The sequence below is a fragment of the Zingiber officinale genome, chromosome 5B, assembly GCF_018446385.1.
Source record: "Zingiber officinale cultivar Zhangliang chromosome 5B, Zo_v1.1, whole genome shotgun sequence".
In the NCBI taxonomy this organism is placed as follows: Eukaryota; Viridiplantae; Streptophyta; class Magnoliopsida; order Zingiberales; family Zingiberaceae; genus Zingiber; species Zingiber officinale.
Genome location: NC_055995.1, coordinates 135532105 through 135557211, shown reverse-complemented (window position 1 = coordinate 135557211; position 25107 = coordinate 135532105). Strand labels below are relative to the sequence as shown.

General features: G+C 37.4%; 3 protein-coding genes and 1 pseudogene across 3 annotated transcripts; 1 reads left to right on the top strand and 3 right to left on the bottom strand.

The window, feature by feature from the left end:
- Window positions 1-5020: 5020 nt before the first annotated feature.
- On the bottom strand, window positions 5021-6061 carry LOC121987908. The gene has a single exon (XM_042541609.1). It carries the CDS (start codon window positions 5947-5949, stop codon window positions 5314-5316), a length of 636 nt encoding a protein of 211 aa, XP_042397543.1. The 5' UTR covers window positions 5950-6061; the 3' UTR covers window positions 5021-5313.
- Window positions 6062-8053: 1992 nt separating this feature from the next.
- Window positions 8054-10288, bottom strand: LOC121987907. Its single transcript, XM_042541608.1, has 2 exons — window positions 9967-10288; window positions 8054-8373 (listed from the first exon to the last, which is right to left on the bottom strand). The coding sequence occupies exons 1-2, from the start codon at window positions 10130-10132 to the stop codon at window positions 8282-8284; spliced, it is 258 nt and encodes an 85-aa protein (XP_042397542.1). The 5' UTR covers window positions 10133-10288; the 3' UTR covers window positions 8054-8281.
- Window positions 10289-12128: 1840 nt separating this feature from the next.
- LOC121987086 lies at window positions 12129-12970 on the top strand (annotated as a pseudogene).
- A 7-nt stretch (window positions 12971-12977) lies between these two features.
- Window positions 12978-25073, bottom strand: LOC121986177 (chorismate mutase 2, cytosolic-like). Its single transcript, XM_042540004.1, has 5 exons — window positions 24801-25073; window positions 13797-13883; window positions 13570-13713; window positions 13401-13493; window positions 12978-13327 (listed from the first exon to the last, which is right to left on the bottom strand). Exons 1-5 carry the CDS (start codon window positions 25020-25022, stop codon window positions 13091-13093), a joined length of 783 nt encoding a protein of 260 aa, XP_042395938.1. The 5' UTR covers window positions 25023-25073; the 3' UTR covers window positions 12978-13090.
- Window positions 25074-25107: the final 34 nt, after the last annotated feature.

Sequence of the window (25107 nt, the reverse complement as noted above, 5' to 3'; positions counted from 1 at the left end):
TTTGTTTATTTACGTATGGAGCTTGTTCAAATTTGTTTACTAAAATCTCATAGAGCTTGAGTTGAACTCAAGTTTATTCAAATATTATTTAAGGTTTTAATAAAGTTTAACTATTTGTGGCAAGGACAAAGACGATATTGCCTAAGTTGCCTTCTCGGCCATATGAATCGAGCAACCTGCCCTTTTCAATTGCTTGCCGAATTCTACCTTGAAGGAGCTTGTCGGTTCGATCAATGTCCTCCAAGACGACCACCAAAAATTCGATCCATGGATGTTCTCCGGCAGTGGCTAAAGCTAGACTCAGCATAGTCGTCCTCCTCCATGCAAGAAGCATCACAAAAACTAACTATTGCTGGTTTGACACCAAACATCAGCTTCGATAGAGCACTCGCCATCTTCCTCTTTCCAACTTTGTCGGGCCCGACAAGCAGCAACCAAGCACCACCTTCCCTGCCTCTCCCGTCGCCGGACTTGCATTTCGATACAACGGTAGCAACTGACAATGAGGCTTCATGTTGCCGACTTACTTTATTGGCGAGACCCTCGAATAACCTCATGAAGGTATCCTTATTGGTGTTGAATGAGGGCTGAATTGGAGAGCTTGGAGTTGCCAATGATGAGATCAGTCCTAACAGGAGCATAGGGCGAGGCAGTAGTAGGCCGTCCACAGCGCGCGCTCAGCGATAGCATTAATTCGAGCTCCAATGACAGTGGAGTTTCCCGGCATTTGCTTCCATTGTCAAGCTTTGCAAGCTGCAGTCATGGAGGCAATGCTCGGCCTGCCTCTGCTCTTGCAGAGGTACCACCGTTGCTTCCAGGGGTGGATTTAGGATATTAATTCAGTGTAGGTAAATTGCGACTACCATCGATGGGCAAGTTGCATGTTGCGGAGCGTGCCTCTCTCGGTCCAATTCTAGCAGCAGACCTGACGGTAGGGCACCAATCCAGCTCTCTCCTATTCCTACTCTGATCAGTTATGATCTTATATGCCCTAATCCATAAGAGAGGGCCAGGGGTTTTTTCATCTATCAAGAGAGGGCTCTCTGTAATCAAGCTAGAAGCTTGTGCCTCCCTTGCTTTGAAAACTTGTTCGGAAGTCTCTACTTGGACGAGGATGGGTTTTGTTGATCCAGGTCGTAATTTTTTTTTTCCAAACGCCCGTGCTGACTCTGCCCTGGTTGCCTCCAATCATAGAAGAGGGACCAAAGAACATGATCCTCAAACGAGATTTCATAGATCGGTAAACTTTAAGCGAGCTGATCGTGAGGAAGACTAAGCAGGGGTTCAAAAAAAAATCTCACCTTTCGGACGTTCAAGCGAGGGAAGATCTCAGCGATATCAGCATCGGCAGGAGGATCCCAATCGGGGTAGTAAAAGATGGAATTCACCGTCCTAGCTGCCTCACACGGTTGGCCCATGATCATATGTAAAGAGGTAAATCGGAAAATTATAATTGACTAGTGCAAGGAGAACTTTTTTCCACAACTTTACCTCGGACCCTTATCCTACATGGAGATCCCAATCATTGTGGCAAAAAGACGAATATGTTCGCCACTAACGCCCCCGCCAATCCATCCCAATACCAACACGGAGGAGATAAATCATGGACGAACTGGAGATCCCAATCATGCTCCATGATCCATGGTCAGGAGGTGGACCTGGCATTGGAGGAAGGTCTCACATGATGCAGTTTTGATCAACCGCAGTCGATCACCGTTCTGGGAGTTCTTCAAGAGCTTACCCATCTGCTCCGTCGACGCCCAGCCGACCTCAGAGACGCTGTGAAAGTCCACTAGCCATTTGAGGTCGCCTAGATGGATGATCACGCCGCTTTGGCAGTCGACCGAGCTGATTGGCTCTCTAGTGGAGAGTTCTTTAGGAAAGGGAAGGACTTGGGCATTAAGCAGGTGCGGCGGCACATCGCTGGAGTGAACCCTCTGCATGACTTCTCTGATCACGGCATCGGGGTTGGAATCTACGACAAGGATTGGATTTCGCTTCTCGGGGCTGGAGAGGACATCGAACACCCGCTTTACTTCCTTCGTGTGGACCTGTTCGCCCTGGTGCGGGTACAGACGAGAACTTATGTAGGGATTGTGGCAGGTGGACGCTCGGTCGGTTAGACATAGGCCTAAAAAGCGAGAGGCAGCGGCAAAGGAAGCAATAGAGTGGACACTTGAGCTGCAACTATGGAGGTAAATGAATAAAACGATTTGCGAGCTATTCAGAGCTCGATTCGATAAAAAATTCGTTCGAGTTAGTTCATTTAACTTATCGAGCTGAGCTTGAGCCCGATTTTGAGCTCGACAGTTTTATTGAGCCGAGCTCGAACTTAAGGATATTCGGCTTATGAGCTCACGAGCATATTTGTTTATAGGCTCGCGAGCTCAGGCTCAAGCTCAACTCATTTAAAGGGCTCGGGCTCGGTTCATTTAAAGGGCTCGAGCTCAGCTCGTTTAAAGGACTCGAGAACATGTTCGTTTATAAGCTCGTGAACTCGGACTCGAACTATGCTCGTTTAAAGTGCTCGAAAACATGCTCTTTTATAAGGTTGTGAACTCGGGCTCGAGCTCGGTTGGATTAAAGGGCTCGCAAACATGTTCAATGGTGTGTTGAGTTTGAAAGTTTAATGATGTGTTGAGTTTATATTATTTTAATTGTTAGGTTTGTTGAATATTTATTCAAATGAGTTTTCGAGCTCGCTTAACAAGCCTGTAAAACGAACCTTAAAATGAGCAAAAAAATGAACTCTAAAACGAGTCCGAAAATGAGCTCGAGCTTGCTTAACGAGTTTGACTCATTAACTATGATAATCGAGCTAATAACGAGTCAAATTCAAACAGTTCACGAACTTAATAATTTCAAAACAAGTCGAGCTCGAGCCTTATGATAAAAATTCGAGCCGAGCGTGAACCTTGTGATAAAATTTTGAACCAAGCTCAAGCTGAGCTCGAATATAACTTAAATAAACCGAGCTCGAGCTTAATATTATTCTAACTCGATTCAACTAGTTTACATCCCTAGGTGCAACAGAAAACAAAAGGAAAGCCTTTTTTTTTTCCCTCCGGCTTCATCTATTTATCTCTTTCCTCTGCACTGCTGTGCTGGTGTTTGTTGTTTTTTACTTATTTTTATTTATTTTATTTTTTAAATAATTCAAATGTTTGTATGTCCAACAGTCCACAAGTGTTGATGAGGTGTTTTGGTTTTCCCACAAAACCGTTCTTTATAAAGATGTCATGCCTAGCCGAGCTGCAAGCATGGAACCGCATAACTGAAATGTGTTGGGTTATTGCTAAACCTTCCAAGGAAGTATTGTTAGAATGATAAATACTTCTAGTACAATGCATTTTCGACCCTCTTGGAATCTAACCACGAAAACAAAATAAGGCAGCTTTTCCATATCTTATGCCGATATGCTTAGTGGGGATACTGAAACCTTTTCTACATTTGAAGACTTGTGCTCATTGAATACTTCGCCCGCTCCAGGTAGAGTTTCTAAATGAAGATTTGTTTATGATCTCAAACTATATTTGTTAACTTGGGGAAAGTAATGGTACCTTCTACTTGTATCTGATTTTGTATCTTCTTGGTGGTCTCTAAACATGGTAGATTTTATTTGCACATGATATCTTGTTTTTGAGCAATTCCCCTCAACTTTCCTACAATTGGGTGCAAAGTCCAACAATGGTGGTTCCACTAGTTTGCTATCTCATCTTAAATTACATATTAGCATTTTTGAGTAGTGAAAGATGGAATGGTCGTTCTTCTAATCAATCTGGCTAGACATCACCAATCCCCATTACTACCCGTCTAAACAGTATGGAGGCAGATATCATTATATTTTCCCTTCTGTTATTTCAAAGAGCTGAATGAATTGGAACACTAGCAATTGTGAAGGCTTTCTTTTTGATGTGTCCACTACTTGATGAATTGGAACACTAGTTAACTTGGATCAAAAGAGAAGGCTCATGAATTCTCAATGAGAAGGTTCCTAAAAAGAGAAGGTTCTTGATTCATTATCATCCCCTCACAGGACAAATCAAACTGCAAGCCTCGAGTTGCCTTCATCGACAAAGCTTGCATCATTAGCCATTAAAGGTTCGGAGAGTTGATCTAACCTGTTTCAGCAGCACAGATCCTCTTGACGATGCTAACTTTGTTGGCATTTCTTCATGCGATCTATCTCTATTTCAATCACTTTTGGGGTAGCTTTTGAACTGTGTTCAGGCATGTCCAATAAGGCACTGTGCCAGGGTAAAGCTTTGGATGTGAGAAAAGCTTTCTTCTGAGCTCAAGACTAAAGATTATTGTCCATATGATACTTCATTCTTATCTTTAGCTAGACTTGCTCTATCATATGTAATATCATAAATAGTTAATAAGAATAAAGGGAAAAAAAGGAAAATATTCTATACTAAGCATGTAATTCTTAACAAATGCCCTAATAGGCTTTTGATTTCGATAAATCTAGGTATCAGATGTCCATAACAAGACTAAGTATCAAAATTTCCTAGAAATTGCAGTCAGTTGATTGCAACCCATTTTGACACCACTAGTTGGTCTTGGAAACCAAATATGTCAAATTTATAGGGTTGGAACATATCGGTCAGTGAAATCTATTGTGTGAACCAACTATGCCAATCTAATATCATTCATAATCACATTTTCATGACTACCACATTTGTGGGAACATTATTTCTCAAATGATTAATAAACAAAAATATCAGGAATGAATTGCATGAGGAATCACATTAAAAATCATCTTCCTAGCACCCCATGAAACAATACAAGAATGATGAGTGAAGAGGAATTCCATGGCCAAATGCATGAGATTTGATAGTTTAATTTGAAGATTCCAATCATACAAAGAAAAGCATTGAACACATTGTCATACTGAAAAAAAAACATACATGATCACCATAAACAACCAGCCAAAACACTAACAAGCAGCAAACTGGAAAGATAGTTTGAATAAACAATAACTCAGTTGGAATTTTTACAACAAAAATCTCTTTCATAAGTCACATTAAAGGCAATGTTTGATATTGAAGTGGCAAGTTAACATCTCATGCAAATTATTCTATTGTCAATAAGATGTTACCTCAAAACTTTAGATATTCAATGCGTGTTATCAAAAATATTAGGTTAGAACAATGTGGCCACACACCTTAAAGATTCCACTTGTCATGAAACTCCAACTCTTGGAAAAGCTAGTTGTTTGCTGATCTTCCATTCTGTTAATCTTTCTTTTTCTTTGTGATCTGCTCTTTTTGCTCCCCTATTCGCCCAAGTTCTTCTTCGATGCGCAACTTATTTCGGTTTTTTTACTGCAACTTCCAAACTGACTTCCTTTGGATCCCTTTTATGCTTCTTGTCTTTCTTCTTCCTATTCCTAAGGCTTTCTTCTTGGAACTCTGGTTCCGATTCACCTATTCTGTTAAGATTGCTCATTTTCTCAGTTCCAACTTTCAGTTTCTTCTTATTCCTCCCATCTACTAACTTTGCAGCATCTTCGTAATGCCGGACATTTCCCACCAAATTCTTCGGCGTCTCCAGAACAAGTTCCGTTCTGTCATCCGCATCCGCCCTCCTCCTCTTCTTTTTCTTATTCTCCCCATCGCTTCCAAGATCTGCATTCCCATTCATCAAATATGGGTTTCGCCCGACATCATCGCCAGCTTCAGCTTTATCTTCGTCTCTGCTCCTTTTCCTTTTCTTCTTCTTCCACTCGCCCTCCTCTCCTCTCTCCTCGGGGCGCCTAAGTGCGGCGCGTACCTCGCGGTGGAAGAGAACGAGTTCGTCGAAGGCGGCGGAGGCGCGGCGGACGAAAGCGGCGACCTCCGGGCGGGCATCGTTTTCGTTGGCGGCGAAGCGGGAAAGCACCGCGGCGGCCTTCGAGAGGGAGATGGGCTTCGAGGAGACCACGGTTCCTGTCACCGCCTTCATCGTCAACTACATGAAGATTCTCTCAGAGGAAGAGACGAAGGAACGAAGGGAAGGGGCTCCAGATTAGGGTTTCGGAACCCGTCAAATTTCGATCATCTATAATACTAATACGATCTGCGCTTCAATAATGTTTAAATATTATACACTAAATTGCAAAACCTATTAACAAAATTTTCAAGAGGTGGACATATTAAAATCTTTTTATTTTAATTCTTTTAAAGGTTTAAACTTTATTATTATAATTTTTAATTCCAACAAGCAAATTATTGAAATATTTTAATTTTTAATTTTATTAAGATTAAAAATAAGATTTTATAATGACAATATTTCATACGTTAGTCATTAAATCGTTCTAAAAAAACGAATCTTATGCTCCATAGGTGAGATACATTATCTGGATTTATCATAATATAATATGTAAGACGAAAGGACTCGCTGATTAAAGCGCCTCTCGTCTTTGAACATCGTGTAAAACGAATGGAGTAAATTATGAAAACGAGCGACGTTTTTAGATAGAAATGATTTTATTTTCTACGGAATTATTCTTCAGAGAATTTAATCCTTGTGACAATTTATTACCTAAATACTAATGCCACTGTACCTATGTGTGGGGCAACCTAAATATATATCAATATAGATAGATATATTATGAGGACATTTTATTTTATTACGCTCTTTGTACAAGAAGATCAAATTTTTAACAAGATATTTTGTATTTATTGAAAATTGACATAAAAAATTTATTAGATTAAACATTCATAAAGGAATCAATTGTGTTAATCCTCAATGACCTCTTGATGTGCAATATTATAGTAAAGGATGATTATACTCATTCCAAATATTTCTCATAGTCTATTCTTAAATTATATGAAGAGAGGTAAATTATAAAATTAATTTATAATTAATCATCAAATGACTAGGATAGAAAAGATTTTTCCGAAAGCATATGTCCACTAAAAATTATTTTTTACCTTATTATAATAAATTTATTTTCCTTTAATTAACTGAATACCCAAAGACTTTATATGTAATATTAGTAGTAAAAGATGAATACATTTGTTTCCAGTGCCCCCCGTAAATCCGTCCTAGAGTTAACACGAATTAATTTCATGGGTATGAACTCAGATTCATGGGTACAAATTAATTTCATTATGCTTATGGATTTTACATTAATATGATTTTATTGAGTCATCCGACTTTAGATTTCTAAATTCCATCCATTTTTTATCCAGCCCCAGCTTAACACAGATAGGCTTGTAAATAAATCGAGCATTTGAATAAGCTTGTATTTAGTTTGATAAAAACTTATTTATATTTATTTAATATATATCAAAAATTAATTAAATAAATAAATTTAAATAATTTATTTCACTAAACGAATGAAGGTAAAAAAATCAATTAAATAAATAAATTTAAATAACTTATTTTATAAATAAATAAATTTAAATATATATATGTTTAACTGTTCAGAAATAACGTTCAGAAATTATATTTATTAATAAAACTCTCATTAATTTACTAAATACATAAAGAAATTTTCAAAATAAATAAATAAAAATGAATTAAAAGTCCAAAAATTTCTAGACGAATCAAACTTAAATCATGTTTAAACTCATAAAAAAAAATCAAGCCAAAATCAAACAATCATTTTAACAACTCGATTCATTTTAAACATGACTCGACTACCTTATTAAATAAATTTTAATATCACAAAACTAAACTTATTTACGTCTTTAGGGGGAAAAAAAATGAATCCTACTTATCACAAGTCCAATAATAATAAACTTACATTTAGAAATAAAATTTGGTGAATAATTAACATAGTTTAATAACAAAATTAAAATAATAATATTTGAAACAAATAAAAATGAAGAAAAATAAAAATAGAATAAATTTCACTAAAGTGATGTTTGGGGGATTTTCAAAATGCCCCTCTATATGGTATATAATCCGTCGATGGACACTTTAAAAATTCCACCATTGCAAATTTAATAAACTTATTAAATAATTTTAAACAAAATAAATCAATCATTTTGAAATGCTATATGGTATCTATGCATTTGTCCTTCTAAATCTATGGCATATATGCAAAACCCTAAACATCTGTATCAGCACAAAAAATGAAGCATTGAGAGTTTATGGAAAGTAAACCACAAAAAATGTCGGTCTCCTAAGTGAGACATTTGCTAGCAACATGTTAACCAAACAATAAAGAGGAGAGCATCTGAGTTCTAAATAGAGAGCTTATTTTATGCCTGCATGTGGACGATGCAACTAAAGTTTCCGATACAAACTGAAACGAAGTGCAGCAATGGTATTCGCCATTTTGTTATCACTCAATGGTTGGTTGGCGAGAAGAAAGTCGCTCGTTCCGTGCTTTACTTGCGTTTTCCATGTAATCTTGATGCGATTGATGCTGTGATCCTACAAGATGGAAAAAATAGGAAGATGAAATGAGGCATTAAGCAAGATCCGCGCAATCAGAGGGAAACTGCAATACTACATGGCTCAACATGGACTCTTGTGCGAAAACCGTTCTTAATTCCCGCACAATAAATTTACCACCAAACTAATTGACTATATCTATAATCTTTACAATCAGCAAATTTTATGATAACCATTATAAAGTACAGTCCTTCAATTTACATTATTCTATCACACAAATTATTGGTTTGAGATGTGCTTTTCTGAAAAGCACTTTGTTGGTGTAAAGCCTACTTCCTTTTGTCTATCTAAAATTCATTCGGCCAACTTATATTGTTTATCTGATATTTCTTCAAGGTCCTCTCTGTCGAATCATCTTCCATTTATGCTTGTTCTAACATGGTCTACTAAGAATTTCCTACCACTGTTTTTAAAAGCTTCCTGTGAGTTCTCAAAAGCGAAATAAGAGACAGCTTTCATTGAGTTTTGACTAAAGTTTTTGTGTTTCCACTTTCTTTCCCTACATAACACATCTCCCCCATGGCATATCATCCCACAATCAGATCATGACCTACCCACTAACACATCAACCTGGCACAACTGAAAAGAATAAATAACCCAACAACTAACTCGGTTACTCCACACTTCATGACTAATAATTATGTGACTCTTTAATCTAACTAGATAAAAAGTGTGGATGAAAAGAAGGCACTTGACAGTCAATAACTTATAAAGTTATACAAGTAGAATTTCTTAAACAGAGACAAAAAAAAAAAAAAAATAGCCTGCTTAATTTGATCAACAGATTCTACAATTAGACAAATTGAATTGCTTAAAGCAGAAAATGTATGAGAAAGAACAAAGAAAACTATTGTTTATGTGATTAACAATGTAACACAACACCAATGTTGCACGAGAAGCTCATAATGTGACAGAGGTTTCGATATTGCTAGTTACTACAACTGGTAGTCGAAAAGAAACCACACTAGCGAACATACTATTGCCAAATGATAACAAAAAAAAAATCCATTTAAGATCTTTGAAGCAACCAAATCCATTTAATAATGAAATTTACATTTTCAAATTTTGCGGATCTCCTATTAGGCATGATGGGGGCTATTTTTCCTGATATCTAAGCATCTAAAGCCAGAATATATTACAGTTTCATCTCTTTGAATGAAACACTTCAATACAATGACAAATTCACGGCACAATAATCATCTAAAATAAATCTAGGAGTTAGATGCCATTGTTTCAACATGTTCAAATCATACTTTTAGTTCACTGAGAATTGCTTAAGCGACAATTAAAGAAGTACAAATCAAGGTATAAGGAGGCTAATAAACTCTAATTATCCAGAACCACAAGTTCAATATGAACCAGAAGATGCTAATGCGAAGAGAGCTAAGTTCGTCGATATAGACCATATTAAAATCCTCCAAAGTTCAAGATAAACTTTCCGGATTGGGATCTGTTTTCCCAGGCGCTAAACTTGGTGGCAGTAGGCCTGTGGCTAGGGTTTTTACGGAGCTTTAGACTAGGGTATTCTGAAAAGACTTACTCCACAACGCTTAGAGTGAAAGAGAAAGGTACCTCGATTCATGTAAATCCATGGGACTGAAAAGACGGCGGCGAAAATGGCGATGCCGACGAAGACGTGCTTCTTGTTGCCGCTATAGAGATAGTGTTCGAGCCGCGCCTTAAAACCCTCTCCTCCACTACCTCCGCCGCCGGTGGCTCCAGTGGAACTGCCTCCCATTCCTCTTGTCGTCGACCAGCTGCTGCTGGGTCCACCGAGAAGGAGAAACCGCAGCGTAAATCCAAAACCCTCGATCGCCGATCCGAAGTTCAATGGGATCGCCCTAATAGTCGGCCTTTTATCTGTGAACACGATTGCGAACCGAGTCAAACCCCATGCTGTTCAATTGTATTTACTGCGGCAATTGACCGGCACACGTAACTTTCTCAATTGACCAATAGTTAATTATCAAAAGATGCTTTAATTTATTTGATCTTTCCGTTCTACTGTCAACCACGTGTAGTTTAGATATATCTTCCATTATTATTTTTAATTTTTCTAATGATGTTCTAAAGATTTTGAAAAAAAAAATCTCTTTTACGCTATGTCTTGATATGAGAGTATGTTAAGACCATGTTAAATTTGATATAACGATATCATGATACGAGGATATCATGCCATTAGAAACACAAGAAACGAAATTAAAATTTTTTTTTTTTACCACTGTTAGGAAAGTTAAAAATAGTAATAGATTGTAAGGAGTCTAAATATATCATATATTATTATTTTCGACGATGATATAGAGGTTTTAAAAAAAATTAAATTTTCATTTCTAGTTGGGTATGATATGAGAGTATATTGGGATAACGTTGGAGGGTATATTTGAACTCTTTATAATTTTAAAAATTCAAAAAAATTAAATAATTGAAATGTAAATCAATTAGTGAGTTTTGATCAGAATTCATTGATCGATGTATAGACCTCAGATTGTACTTTGTTAGTTTTTAAGGTCACAAGGAATCTAAATATGATCTCAATTATGATTTTTGGCTTCTTTAATCTTTAGTGGTGGTCTAAAGGTTTTTTAAAGAAAGTAAATCTTTTTTTTCTTGTTTTCTCATATGCTAGCTTGATATCTCCATATCGAACCCAATGTAGTCTTGATTCTCATATCATGACCAAATAGAAAAGAGGTTTTTATTTTTATTTTTTAAATCTTTGGACCAACACTAGGCAAGCTGAAAATAGTAATAGAAAGTATAATTGGACTCCTTCAAATTTTAAAAATCCCGAGAATCTAAAATGTATGTAATATGAGATATTTAAATTGATCAGTAAATTTTAATCGAAATTTACTAATAGATTATATTTATTTTATATCCGGTTGATTTATGATATTGAAAGAAATCTAAATATATTTTTCATTATCATTTTTTATCTTTCTTAATGATGATTTAAATTTGAGTAGAATAAAAATAGATAAATGAGCAAAGTGAAGGATAAATTTATTTTCCATGAGTAAAAAGAACGGAAGGAGAAATGAGAGATGTTGAGGTTCGGTTGACCACGAGTAGAGGGAAAGGTCTACACAAATTAGTGTGTACTTTAATAATTATCAGAGCATGAGATTACTTAATTCAATTCAAAAAGTTGTGTGTGTCAATTGTCGTATTTACTGATGTGCAATAAAGAAATTCGAAGGCAAATTTTCAAAAAAAAAAAAAAAACACCTCGGTTGTTTTTTTAAAAATTTTTTTATATAGCGTGTCTTATATTTTTTTAGACGTATATTCTCTCATTTGTTTTTTCTTTTTCTATAAAAATATCTTCATCAGAAATAGTAATATAAAATTATTTTTACAGATAATAAACTCTAAGTTTTAAAATAAAAATAGATACGATTCAAGCATCTGAGGAATTTACATATATTATTAATTTAAAAATATTTTAACTCCTTTTAAGGAATTGATAAAAAAAAATTAGATTAAAATTAAGAAATTGAACATCTTTCCACGTGAAGAAACTCGAGTCAATTGCCGCAAAGCTGTAAATACTTGAAAACCATTGATAATGATCCCGGAATTATTATTATTATTATTATTATTATTATTATTAATAATGATGGTGTAAACTAAACCGAACATTGGATCCATTGAATGGACTCATACATTCTTGCTTAGGAAAATCCAAAAATTGCATACGTTGTGATCCCGGAATCCAATAAATGAACCCGACGATGACACCGTGGCACGCCCAAACAGAAATCCCACGCCTGGCTTCCCCGCTCCCATTTCAAAATCTATTTTCCTCTTCCCTTCGTTATAGATCACTATCGCCGTCGCCGGCCTCAACTCAACCTCCTGCTTTGACGCTCTCTTCTCCTCCCAGCAGGTTCAAACCTTCCTCCATGGCTTCTTCACTCGTCTTTGGCATCGCTCTTCTCCTCGTCATCACCAGCTCAGAAACGAGAGAGTTCTTGGTCGGCGGCGCCAACACCGCCTGGCAGATCCCCCCTAACACTACTGATTCCCTAAATCAGTGGGCCGAGATGAGCCGCTTCCAAGTCGGTGACTCCATCAATATTCCAATCTCTTCCCACCATTTTCACTTTGAAAGCATCTACAAAATTGACATGATGCAGTTTGGAAGTACGATCCAGCAAAAGACTCGGTGCTGCCGTGCTGGAGATGACACGGAAGGCCTACTTGAGCTGTAACAGGTCGCAGCTATTGGCGGAGCACAAGGACGGCACCACTGCAGTGGAGCTGCGCCGGTCAGGAGCGTACTACTTCATCAGTGGTGCGGCGGGGGCCTGCAACGAGGGGCAGAGGCTCATCGTGGTGGTCATGTCGCCACGCCCTCCGCGTGCAGCTGGCCCCGGCACCAGCACCCGCAAAGAACGAGGGCCCAGCCGTGGCATCCACCAGCGCCACCATGGTCACAACCACCCAGATGGCATTTGAGATGGTTATGCTATAATTATACCACACTTAGTGGCAGTGATCATTCACTTATGTGACAAAAGATAATTAGTTAGTTCCCAGTATCTCCGTCAATCCGTCTCTAGGTCAACACGGAAGAGGTATGAGGGAAGACATGCTCGGACGCATTCAATTATATAACTTGCATGGTTAATTTTTGTTATTTTATATCATACTTGTAAATCAAAGTTGGTGAACATTTCCAATAAGCACTCACTTAATCCAGCCGCCGGAGAAGGTAGTCGACCTCTACAACCTTGGTGAAGGGTATAACCCAGTCTTCATAGAGGCGAGCGACCACCGAGGGATCCACTTTGTACTGTGACGCAGCATCAGAATCCTTGTCTTCCAAGGTCACATTTTGACCGAATACCATGGCCTTTTTCTTCACTCTTCTTTTGACCATCTCTTCGACGGCCTCAAACGTCAACAGCTTCATCAGAGCATCCCTATCCTGCACCAGCAGGAAGAGATGAAACAAAGCCTCTAAACTTTGCAAGACACATGAAAGGATTTATACAACGCACCTTTGCATGAATTGCTGTGGTATAATCAAGTGGGGCGTCTCTATATTTCACCTCGGCGACGAACTTGCCAAAGTGAATTCTTCGCGATAGGGCCTGGGAAATGAGGAAATGTTTTCTGCTAAGCACTTCTCAGTGATGGCATGCACAGACATGAAAAATTTGTCTTCACCTGTAAACATATGAGATCTGATGCTGCTGTTGACGCGTAGTTGCCATCCTCTCCTTCGACAGTAATCAACGGGAGCAAATCATTGAAATACATATACCAGATGGCATCACTCACGGCAACAGATGCAGAAATTGGATGAAGGACCTAGCAATTGGAATTTCTAGTGGCATTTAGAACAGGTAGGCCGGGGACCTGCTGATTTATGAAAGCTCAAATTGGTCATTCACCTGCGGGAAGTTGTAAGCGGTTATCAATGGCGCAGGCAGATCATCTGGGAAGAAGGGGACCTCTTCTGGGTTTTGATATCGACCACACTGAGAAACATGTGTAATTTTGGACAATTCAGATGGAAGGCCAATTACAGAGAAGTAAAGGACCAACCAAACATATGAACAGTTCAAGCAGATAACTCATGTTTCTTTGAAACATCATGCTCTAAAATGGATCCCAATCCCGGATAAAGGAAACGGTTGCGTCAGATTGTCAGTCCACGTCAAAACTATGATAAATATTTAATGAATGGATTCATTAAACTATTGTGTTAATGCTATGTTGTTCCCCGAAAAGAACACGTTGCAGGATCCGATTATAATCTCCAGAACTCGGATGTAGTGCTAAATATATAAGAGTTCGCGTTACAGGGTCTGACTGTAACGTCTCAGCAAAAATCGCTACATCTCCATGAGAACTTGAGTGTAGTGTTAAATGTTGGAACCCCAAGGTTATTTTGATGTGATCAAACAAGTTAAGTTATGTCCTGTTTGGTTTAACCCCTGTGTCTAAGTGTGCGGGAGCTTAGGAGCACATGAAGTCGAGCGGAAGACGTAGCTAGCGAAAAAAACGACACGGGAGAGAGCCAACGGGCTTGATGCGTCCGAAGGACGAGGTGCCGCGGAAGAGTACACCGGTGGACGAGAAGGACGTACGCGACGTTCGAGGGACGAGAAACCGGAGAGGAAGACTGCTTGAGGAGAAGGCCGGAAATTGGATTCAGATGAGTCCTAGTCAGGATGGCCGAGATCACCCAAGCGAACAGAACTAGAGTGGAAGATTCGGACCGAGGCGAGCAGAACCGGAGCAGAGGGCCCGGACCGAAAAAGTCAACTGTGTTGACTTTTATGGGTCCGGGAGCACGGAGCCATTCCGGGCACCCGAAACCTCAATCTTATCAGGTTCGCCATGTCTGTTGACCGACGCGTCGGAGATAGAACTCTATCCCACTCTAGGCGCCCGGAACCCTTCCAAATGCCCGGAACAGTGCTATAAATATAATTCTAATTTCAGTAGATCAGATAATAACTTGTAATTCTTTTCTTTCTGTTCTACTATTGTATCCGAGCTATTAACGTTGTAAGAGGCTACTCCGCCCGAAGGAAATCTTCAGAAAAGTGCGCATCATTTTCCTTGGATTAGCAATCTCCTGATTGCAAATAAAGTAATTCTTCTTGTGTTTCTGTCATTTTAATTTGTCTTTTTGTTTTATTATTACAAGTGTTCTTAATTAAGCTATAAAGTTGAGAAAGGGTTAAGTTTATTTTTGCAAGGCAATTCATCCTCCTCTCTTGTCGGTCATAAAGGGACCAACAAGTGTCAGAGCAAGGACGCTTCAGAAGGACTAACCGTCGACCGAAGTAAAGGAGCCAATGACCGGACCAAGTATCGTTCCACTAAAATTCGAGGGAGGCTTCGCACACTGGAAACGCCGAATGGAGGTATTTCTAAAAACTGACTTTGAGATTCGTTTAATAATCAAATATGTCTTTGTAGCTCCTACGAATCAAAACGGAGAGGAGAAGGAAGAGTCTTTGGATGAAGAAAGAACAAAATGATTCCGTAGCAAATAATCGAGCGGAATATCACTTGCTGAGTGTGCTGCCGCCTCAAGAAGTCAACCGCATCGGGAGTTACTCGTCGGCCAAAGAACTCTGAAAAAAATTACTGGAACTCCACGAAAGCACATCCGAAGCCAAGCTCACAAGACGAGACATACTTCGGAACAAGCTGGCGAATATCCGTATGGAAAAAGGTGAGAAGGTAGCCGATCTACACGCGAAGGTCAAAGAACTAATCACCGGACTTGAAAACCTCAGTGAAACAGTAACCAACCGGGACTCAATACGTTGCGCATTCAATGTCTTTCCCAGGACTCCAGAATGGTCCTCGATAATCAGCGCTTATTATATCTCAAAGGACCTGAAGATAAGTACCCAAGAGGAACTCTTTTCTACTCTAGAATTACATGAAACCAGATATGCAGGTACAACAAAAGAAACATGCTAAATTATGACACTAAAAGCAACCAAGAAGTATGAACTCGAGTCAGCCTCAGAAGAAGATAAAGAAGCTTACATGGTAAGGAATTTTAGAAAATTCTTTAGATTTAACAAATTTAAAGAAATGCAGAATAGGAAAAATCAAAGAAATAGAAGAAGGGTTCGATGCTACCAGTGTCAAAAAGAAAGACACTTAAAAGAGGATTGCCCAGAACTCAGAAAGGAAAAAAGCAAGATGCCTAAGCAGAATAAGCACAAGACTCTAACTACTATTTGGGACGACATCTCATCATCAGAATCAGAAATAAAAGAATATGTCGGACTAGCACTGATGGCAAGCCATGAAGAGCAAAGCATCTCAGAAACCAGCATCGATGAAGGGGGAGCGACTTCAGATGAATGAAACGAAGTATGCCTCTTACCTCTTCATCAACTCTATTTTGGTATTAATTCTATGACAAAATCTATGTATATGTTAAAAAAATAAAAATGATAAATTAAAAATTGAAAACTTAGAAATAAAATTTTGAAAAAGTAAAATTTGAAAATATTAAATTAAAAGAAGAAATAGAAAACTTGAAAAATGTTGCATGTTCAAATATTTCTATTTTTAGAAACTATATAGAATTAAACTAGTACTATAGATTTCACAAAGGTCAGATAAGAAAAATAACAAAATCTTATATCCTTAGAAAATACCTGATTAACCCTGTAGGAAGGAACCTATATTGGGTTCCAAAACCCTGTTTAAATTAAAGAGAGAAATTAGACTTAGAGTTTTCAGATAGGAAATTAAATATTTGAATTCATTAAAAAGCTTTGTCTAGAAGTGGTTGATGATCCAATAACCAAGAAGGCCTAGTGCCCCGCCACAACCTAGAAGCCAATTTCTGAATTTAATATTTAATTGACAAACTGATAAGCATGAAATAGTTAATTAAATGCTTTCAATATTTGTCAAGGTTTAACATTTGTTAATTTTTTTTAAAAATATTACAAACTTCACTTAAAAACTCGTTCAAATTTCGCTTAGAAATTTGTCTTTGCAAAATCCATTTAAATTGTTTTTGTTAAAATTTGTTGTGTGTTTAACTTAATTTTTTTTAAGTTATTAAACTTAATTTTTTTTACTTAGAAAATATTTCTGAAATTATTACATTGTTAGACTTAGAAATTTTTTCTTACTTGAAAAAAGCTTTTTGGAAATTCAGGTTTTTTTTTAAAAAGTTACCCTTAGATTTTTATTATATCCATTTTTTATGTGATCAAAGAGGGAGAAGAAAAAGATTAAGTCTAGGGGAAGATAGCTTAAAATTAAATTCTCTTACTTTTTGTGCTTTATTGCAAAATTTATTTTTACTTTAACTTTATTTGTTTACCCTATCTTAACTTGGGTTGCTCACATCAAAAAGGGGGAGATTGTTGGAACCCCAAGGTTGTTTTGATGTGATCAAACAAGTTAAGTTAGGTCATGTTTGGTTTAACCCCTGTATTTAAGTGTGCGGGAGCTTAGGAGCACAGGAAGTCGAGCGGAAGACGCGGCTAGCGAGAAGGACGGCACGGGAGAGAGCCGACGGATTCAGTGCGTCCAAAGGAAGAGGTGCCGTAGAAGAGTACACCGGTGGACGAGAAGAACGTACGCGACATTCGAGGGATGAGAAACCGGAGAGGAAGGCTGCTCGAGGAGAAAGCCGAAAATTGAATTCGGGTGAGCCCTATTCAGGATGGCTGAGATCACCCAAGCGAGTGGAACCGAAGTGGAAGATCCGGACCGAGGCGAGTAAAGCCGGAGCAGAGGGCCCAGACCGAAAAAGTTAACTGTGTTGACTTTTATGGGTCCGGGCATACGAAACCATTCCGGGCACCCGGAACCTCAATCTTATCAGGTTCGACGTGTCCGTTGACCGACGCGTCAAGGATAGAATTCTATCCCATTCTAGGTGCCCGAAACCCTTCCAAACGCCGAGAACAGTGCTATAAATATGTAGTTCAGATAACAACTTGTAATTCTTTTCTTTCTGTTCTACTATTGTGTGCGAGCTATTAACGTTGTAAGAGACTACTCTGTCCAAAGGAGATCTTCAGAAAAGTGCGTATCATTTTCCTTGGATTAGGAATCTCCTGATTGCAAACCAAGTAATTTTCCTTGTGTTTCTATCATTTTAATTAGTCTTTTTGTTTTATTATTACAAGTGTTCTATTAAGCTATAAAGTCGAGAAAGGGTAGAGTTTATTTTTGCAAGGCAATTCACCCCTCCCTTCTTGCCGGCCGCCAAGGACCAATAAATTTAATAGGCAAGAGTTCTCACATTATAGATTAGATAAGAACAAATATGATAGAAAAACTAATAATCTAAGATTTGGAATATGGAACATAGAAAGGGAGCTTTGGCGCAACGGTAAAGTTGTTGTCATGTGACCAAAAGGTCACGGGTTCGAATCCTGAAAACAACCTCTTGCAAAAAGCAGGGTAAGACTGCATACAATGGATCCTTCCCCGGGACCTCACATGGCGGGAGCTTCATGCACCGGGCTGCCTTTTTTTTTTTGGAATATGGAACATAGGAACTCTACTGGTAAATCAATGGAGGTAGTAGATATGATAATTAAGAGAAGAATTAGTATTTTGTGTGTATAAGAGACAAAATGGACAGACGAGAAGACAAAGATGATAGAGAACTCGGATTTTAAGTTATGGTACACTGGAAAGAGTAAAGCAAGAAATGAAGTGGGTATTATTGTAGATAGTTTGTTAAAGGATAAAGTTGTAGGAGTAGTTAGAAAAGAGGATATAATTATAACCCTTAAGATAATAGTGGCGAAAGAAACTATGAACATAATTAACGTATATGCACCACAGGTAGAATTAGATGAAGCTACCAAATTAAAATTTTGCGAGGACTTAGATAAAATATTATAAAATATTCCATCAAATGAAATGATTTTAATAGGAGGTGATTTAAATGAGCATGTCGGAGTGAAAAATGAGGAATATGAGAGAGTACATGAGAGTTATAGGTTTGGAACGAGGAATGAGGAAGGGAAAACTATATTAGATTTTGCGATAGCATATGACCTTATATTAGCTAATACGTTTTTTAAGAAAAGAGAAAAACACTTAGTTACATTCAAAAGTGGGAATAATAAATCGCAAATTGACTTTCTTATGGTTAGGAAGAAGGATAGAAAGATTTGTAAAGATTGCAAAGTCATCACTGGAGAAAGGTTAACTACCCTACCCAACATAGGTTAGTAGTGTTGGATATACGCCTCAAACATAGTATTAATAGAAAGAAAATATATACAATTCCTATAATTAAGTGATGAAAGTTAAAGGATGGGAAGTAAAAAATATATTTAAGAAGAAAGTAGAAGTACAAACATTAGGTAAAATATAAGATAACTCTAATACAACATGAGATAAGATGACATCAAAGTTGAACATAGTAATTAAGAGTGTACTCGGTGAGTCAAAGGAGCATGCACCACTGAGTAAAGAATCTTGGTAGTGGAATGAGAAAGTATAAGAAAAAGTGAAGGAAAAACGAATAGCTTCTAAGGAACTATATATTTGTAAGAACGAGAAAAACTTAAAAAAATATACAATAGCTAAGAAAGAAGTTAAGAAAGTAGTGAGTGAAGTAAAAAATGAAACTTTTAAACGATTATATCAAAAATTAGATACAAAAGAAGAGGAAAGAGACATTTATAGAATATCTAAAGTGAGAGAAAGGAAAACAAGAGATCTTAGCTAAATAAAATGTATTAAAGATGAATATAATAGGGTATTAGTAAACGATGGAAAAATAAAAAAGCGATGGAAGAGGTATTTTCATCGACTTTTTAATGAAGGTTTAGGTGACCAACTTAACTTAGGTAATTTAAGTAGGTTAAATGAGCATAGAAATTTTAATTTTTATCGTAGAATTCAAACTTCAGAAGTAAAACAAACTTTAAATGAGATGCACAATGAAAAAGTCGTTGGATCATTCCGATAGAGGTATGAAAGTGTTCAAGGAAATAAGGTATTGAATGACTTACAAAATTATTTAACATGATATTGAAAACGAAAAAAATGTCTGATCAATAGAGGATAAGTATTCTAGTTCCCTTATATAAGAACAAGAGAAATGTACAAAATTATGCAAACTATAGGGATATTAAACTAATGAGTCATACTATGAAACTTTGGTAAAAAGTAATAAAAAAAAGATTAAGGAAGGAGATCACAGTAACAGAAAATCAATTTAGGTTCATGCCTGGAAGATCGACAATAGAATTTATACATCTTCTTAGACAATTAATTGAAAAATATCGGGAGCAAAAACAAGATCTACACATGGTATTCATTGACTTAGAAAAAGCTTATGATAGAATTTTAGAAAAGAGAAGTGTTAGCGTAACATATATTGAACTAATTAAGGATATGTATGAGAATGTAACGACCAGAGTAAAGACTTCAGGCGGAGTAACTGAAGCATTTCCAATAAAGATAGAGTTATATCAAAGATCGACTCTAAGTCCCTATCTTTTTACATTAATTATGGACGAACTCACTGCACTCATTCAAGGCACAGTACCGTGATGCATGTTGTTTACAAAAATTATTATTTTGGTAGATGAAACATGTGAAGGAGTAAATGCTAAACTAGAATCTTGGAGGGAAACACTAGAAGGGAAAGGTTTTAAGCTTAGTAGATTAAAGACAGAATATATGAAATTTAAGTTTAGCAATATTAGAAGTAATGAAACAATTGTTAAGATAGGAGATGACGAGTTGTCCGGAACCGAAAGATTTAAATATTTAGGATCATTTTTACAAAACGATGGAGGGATTGAGAGAGATGTCTTACATAGAATACAAGCAAGATGGGTGAAATGGAGGGGAGCGTCGAGTATTTTATATGACCGTAAAGTACCCCTTAAACTTAAAGGTAAGTTCTATAAAATCGCAGTTAGACCTGCTATGTTATATGGAGTTAAATGTTGGGCTATGACTCGAGCACATGAGCAGAAGATGAGAGTTACAAAGATGAGGATGTTTAGATGGATGTGTGGTCATACGAGGATGAACAAAATAAGAAATGAGAGAATTAAAGAGAAAGTCAGAATTGCATCTATTGAGGAAAAACTCCGAGAGACATGTTTAATATGGTACGGACATGTATTTAGATGACCAATAAATGCTCCAGTTAGGCGATGTGAAACTATGATAAACATGCATGTCAAACGAGGAAAAGGAAGACCAAAAAAGACTTGGGTTAGTAATAATAAAACAAGAGAAAAGTTATTTAAATATAGATGATGATATAATAGGAAATAGAGCTTAATGGCGTAAAAGGATTTATACAACCGACCCCATCTAGTAGGAAAAGACTTGGTTGTTATTATTGTTATTGCTCTAGAATCACAAGAAGAGGATCTGAAGGATTAACTGGGAAACACCATGCTCTAGAATAACAAGCAGAAGAATGACAGACGTGTTCACTAGGGGGAGTGGACTGAACATCCAAGGCATTGGAGAGAATTTCGCCTGCATTTAATCCTTGATTCTTGTTCGTCCTGTATGGCACTACATGCAACCCCAATGGAAAGTAGTAGATAGAAAAACAAATCAAATAGTCAACTGACATAAAAAGATGCAATCAAGAATTTGTGTCGACCCCAGACAAATGATAGAGATGCAAGTAAAGAAACAATGTCAAATCAAAAACAGAGGATAAGAGAAAAACATGAATGTATAGAGAACTACATTTCATCAGTACGGGAGCGGAGCAGAGTAATCCAATTCAGCGATGGCCTGGTCTAATGCTACCATCAATAAATGTCTGAACCTACTAGAGTTGAGGAATCAGATTCATGGACAATGAGCAAGGGAAAGCAGCTGACAGTGAATAGAAGACAAAAGAAGCAACATTTTATGGTTGTGCATCACTGACTCACAAAGGGCTTCAAGTAGAGACACGCTGGAAATTGTTGGGATGGGATTGCTTGTTGACAGGCAAATCCGAGCACAAAGGTAGCATGTGGACAACCATGTAGGGGTATCCTGACATTGTTGACTAACTGTTTGGATAAAAATGTTAGCACGTAAAAGGAGGAAGTTGGTGATGTGAAGATGCCGCAGTGGCCAAACCCTGCCACAAGGTGAAGCAAACATCGAGATTTGAAGAGTACACATCTGCTAGAAGGATGCCACATGCTGTTATAAAGATGTAGGAGGAAAGAGGGACACATTCATGATGAGCAAGTCTAAGAAGCAAATTAGTGCTTCCAGCAATGAGAAGTGACATAGGAGATCACGGTGATTAAGAAACAAGGAAGATGCTCCAAGAGTGGACAACCCTGACCAATGACTGAGTAGAGGATGAAGTGGATTGGGACAAGAGGAGTGGAAGTTGCATTTATTGTACTGATGCCACCCCTCAGAATGCAGATAGAACAAGGAGGAAGTTTGAGGGAATAGGATGTTATGGCTTTGATGCCATGATAAATTTTTCTTTGGTTATTTGATCCCATGATAACTTTTAGTAATGGAAAAATTGTTTGAATGAATAATCAAATTCTGCATGGTTTTTATTAGGAAGTAATAAAAAATCTGCTAAGCCTTATGTGGAATAGAATCACAGATCAAAAGATTCAGGGCACATGTTGTGTTGGATCTTGACATTGCATCTTCATATAGTCAAGACTCAAGAATGTCATCAATGAATTCAATTTATAATGCAAACAAAAGCAAGGAAAAAATAAACCTCATGATGGAGATCACTTGGAGGCCATCCAATGAGAAAGTAGTAAAGACTCATGATGGAGAAACAACTTAAGATTGAGGCGTCGGTGGCTTAAGTAGTTGTTAACACAGAGAACGTGAAGTAAAAGGTCCACCCTCTGGATATTACAAGCATTAAAGACAATAAAAATTTTCAAAGTTGTAGTGTCATTGTGACAGTGTAACAGTTTCAAGTTAGAGTATTTGGTTTCATGCTTGCATCTTGTTTGTACAAGATCTTGAGTGGTTGGACTCATGTGAGGATTGAGTGGTAATTAATCTTCTAAACTTAGCAAACTCATTGATACATCAAGATGAATAGTTAAGCTTAGTTTAACTTAATATATATCTTACTGTTATCAACTGTTGGTGTAGTGTTGCTGATAGATTTTGAGTGGTATATTTGCTATAGAAAATTATAGTAGAAAAAAAGAACAGCTTCTAGTTGCTTAGCTAAGGGTCAAGTTTGTACAGTCATTAGTATGCAGGGAAAGATGTGTTGGTTAGCTGATGATTTCATCTGTTAGTGACAGATTAGTATCATTGATTTGGATAGTTTAATAATGGATTTCCTTTGTTGGATGTCCTGGTTGATGATGTTTCAATAGTTGATACATGGTAAGGGAAAGATATGTTTGGCGATCTGGTGCTTTAGTATCTATTGCATTGTTTGATGTCGGATCGACCTGTTTCCTCTTGAATCATGGTTCTTATGAATTATGACGAATCCATAGCAATGTATTCTTGTTTGGTTTACCTGTGAATGGTGATTGGTGTGGAGATTCAGGGAACTTCATTGTCTGAATGAACACTAAGTATATCTGTTAAACACATGACAGAGTGAGAGATGTGGTGGTGAGTTACAAAGTGGCTACACATTACCTGATTTATTAAATGCTTATATACCATCATTCCTTAATTTTCCAAGTACAGTCTAGAAGAAGTCATCTGCATCTTTTTCTAGTACCTTGATTCAAGATTGACGAGAGTGAGTGAATATGCTTAAGGATTGTGTTTGAGTGACGGGCTGCTTGATTAATAACTTTCCTTCTGAATACTAGTTAAACAATGTCTTGCTATTAGTGTTTGACTTGTTTCAATTTCCTTTCAGAACCTCCCATACTGTTCTTTAACATGATACCCATATTGTATGATTCAATTATGTTTCATGAGAGATATGCATGATTGTCATCCATAATGATCAGTGCTGGAATATAATTATTCTGAAGAATGTATAATTGTGCCCACTATCGATGTCAATTATGCTAGTTTTAATATTGAAAACTCAAGAATTTCTAATACTGTATCATTTCATTTGTCATGTATTGATAGTTGATAAGTGTTCCTGATTTACATGTAATCCTTACACCCTGTTTGGAAACAACTAAAGTGAAGGAATTGAATTGAATTCCATTAGGAATTGAATTCTGGCAAGAATTGAATTCAATTCCTATGTTTGGAATGGATTAGTGAATAATAGAATTGAATTGAATTCCTTAATTTGAAATCTATTTGAATTGAATTTCATTCTTATACATTTACCATTTTATCCTCATAACTAATCATTTAATAATCAAGTTAAGTATTAGAGAATAGGAAGAAAGGATCGCACAGTTAAGACAGCAGTATGAAGAAGGTGGCGCACGGGAGAAACGGTGCAAGGAGAAGTTTTCGACACAAGGAGAAACGGCACACGGGAGAAAGGCAGGAGAAAACAAGAGAGTCGGCAGATGGAAAAAAAGGTTTTAAGTTAAAAGGGAAATTAAGTAATTTTAGTTGTTCATGGTAAATCCCTATCCAAATCTGACCATTTAAGGTCTGATTTACTATTCACGTTTTGAATGGAATTGGAATTGAATTCCATATCAAATCCATCTTAAAAATTCATTCCAAACTATGGAATTGAATTCCAATTACCATAGGAATTCAATTCCATAGGATTCCAAACAGGGTGTTAGGTTATCTCTATTTGTAAACTTCAGCACAAAAAAATAGTTGCAAGAAAAATGATGGAACATCCAACTTCAAATTGAATGGCCTTCAACTACGTAAACTAGGTCGTGTAGTATCCAAGGAAGCAAAACGATCTGATCAAATTTTAATATTTGCAATCATAAAGAATACGCATAGCATTTCTGTCTCGAAAAACGCGAAAAGAGGTGCAAAAAGGAATAAGAAGAAGAAGACACCTTGGCCTGAAGACCCTCCGCGCCTCTGACAAAGACCTCGACGAGGGATCGGCCTCCGAGCTGGGGGAACAAGGAAGGGTTGTAGGCGGGGGCGTTGCAGGGGAACCTGGCCCTCTCGATTAGGGCGAACACGATGGAATCCTCCTGCCGGACCAGCGCGTCCCTAACCCACTCCAGAGTCAGATCTTGCGACGGCGAGGGCGGCGCCTTCTCCTGGGCCATCTCGATGCAGAGATCAGGAAGAGGGGAAGCGAAGGCTGTTCGTTACCTTTGCCTTTTTTCCTTTTTTTTATTACCGACATTTTTG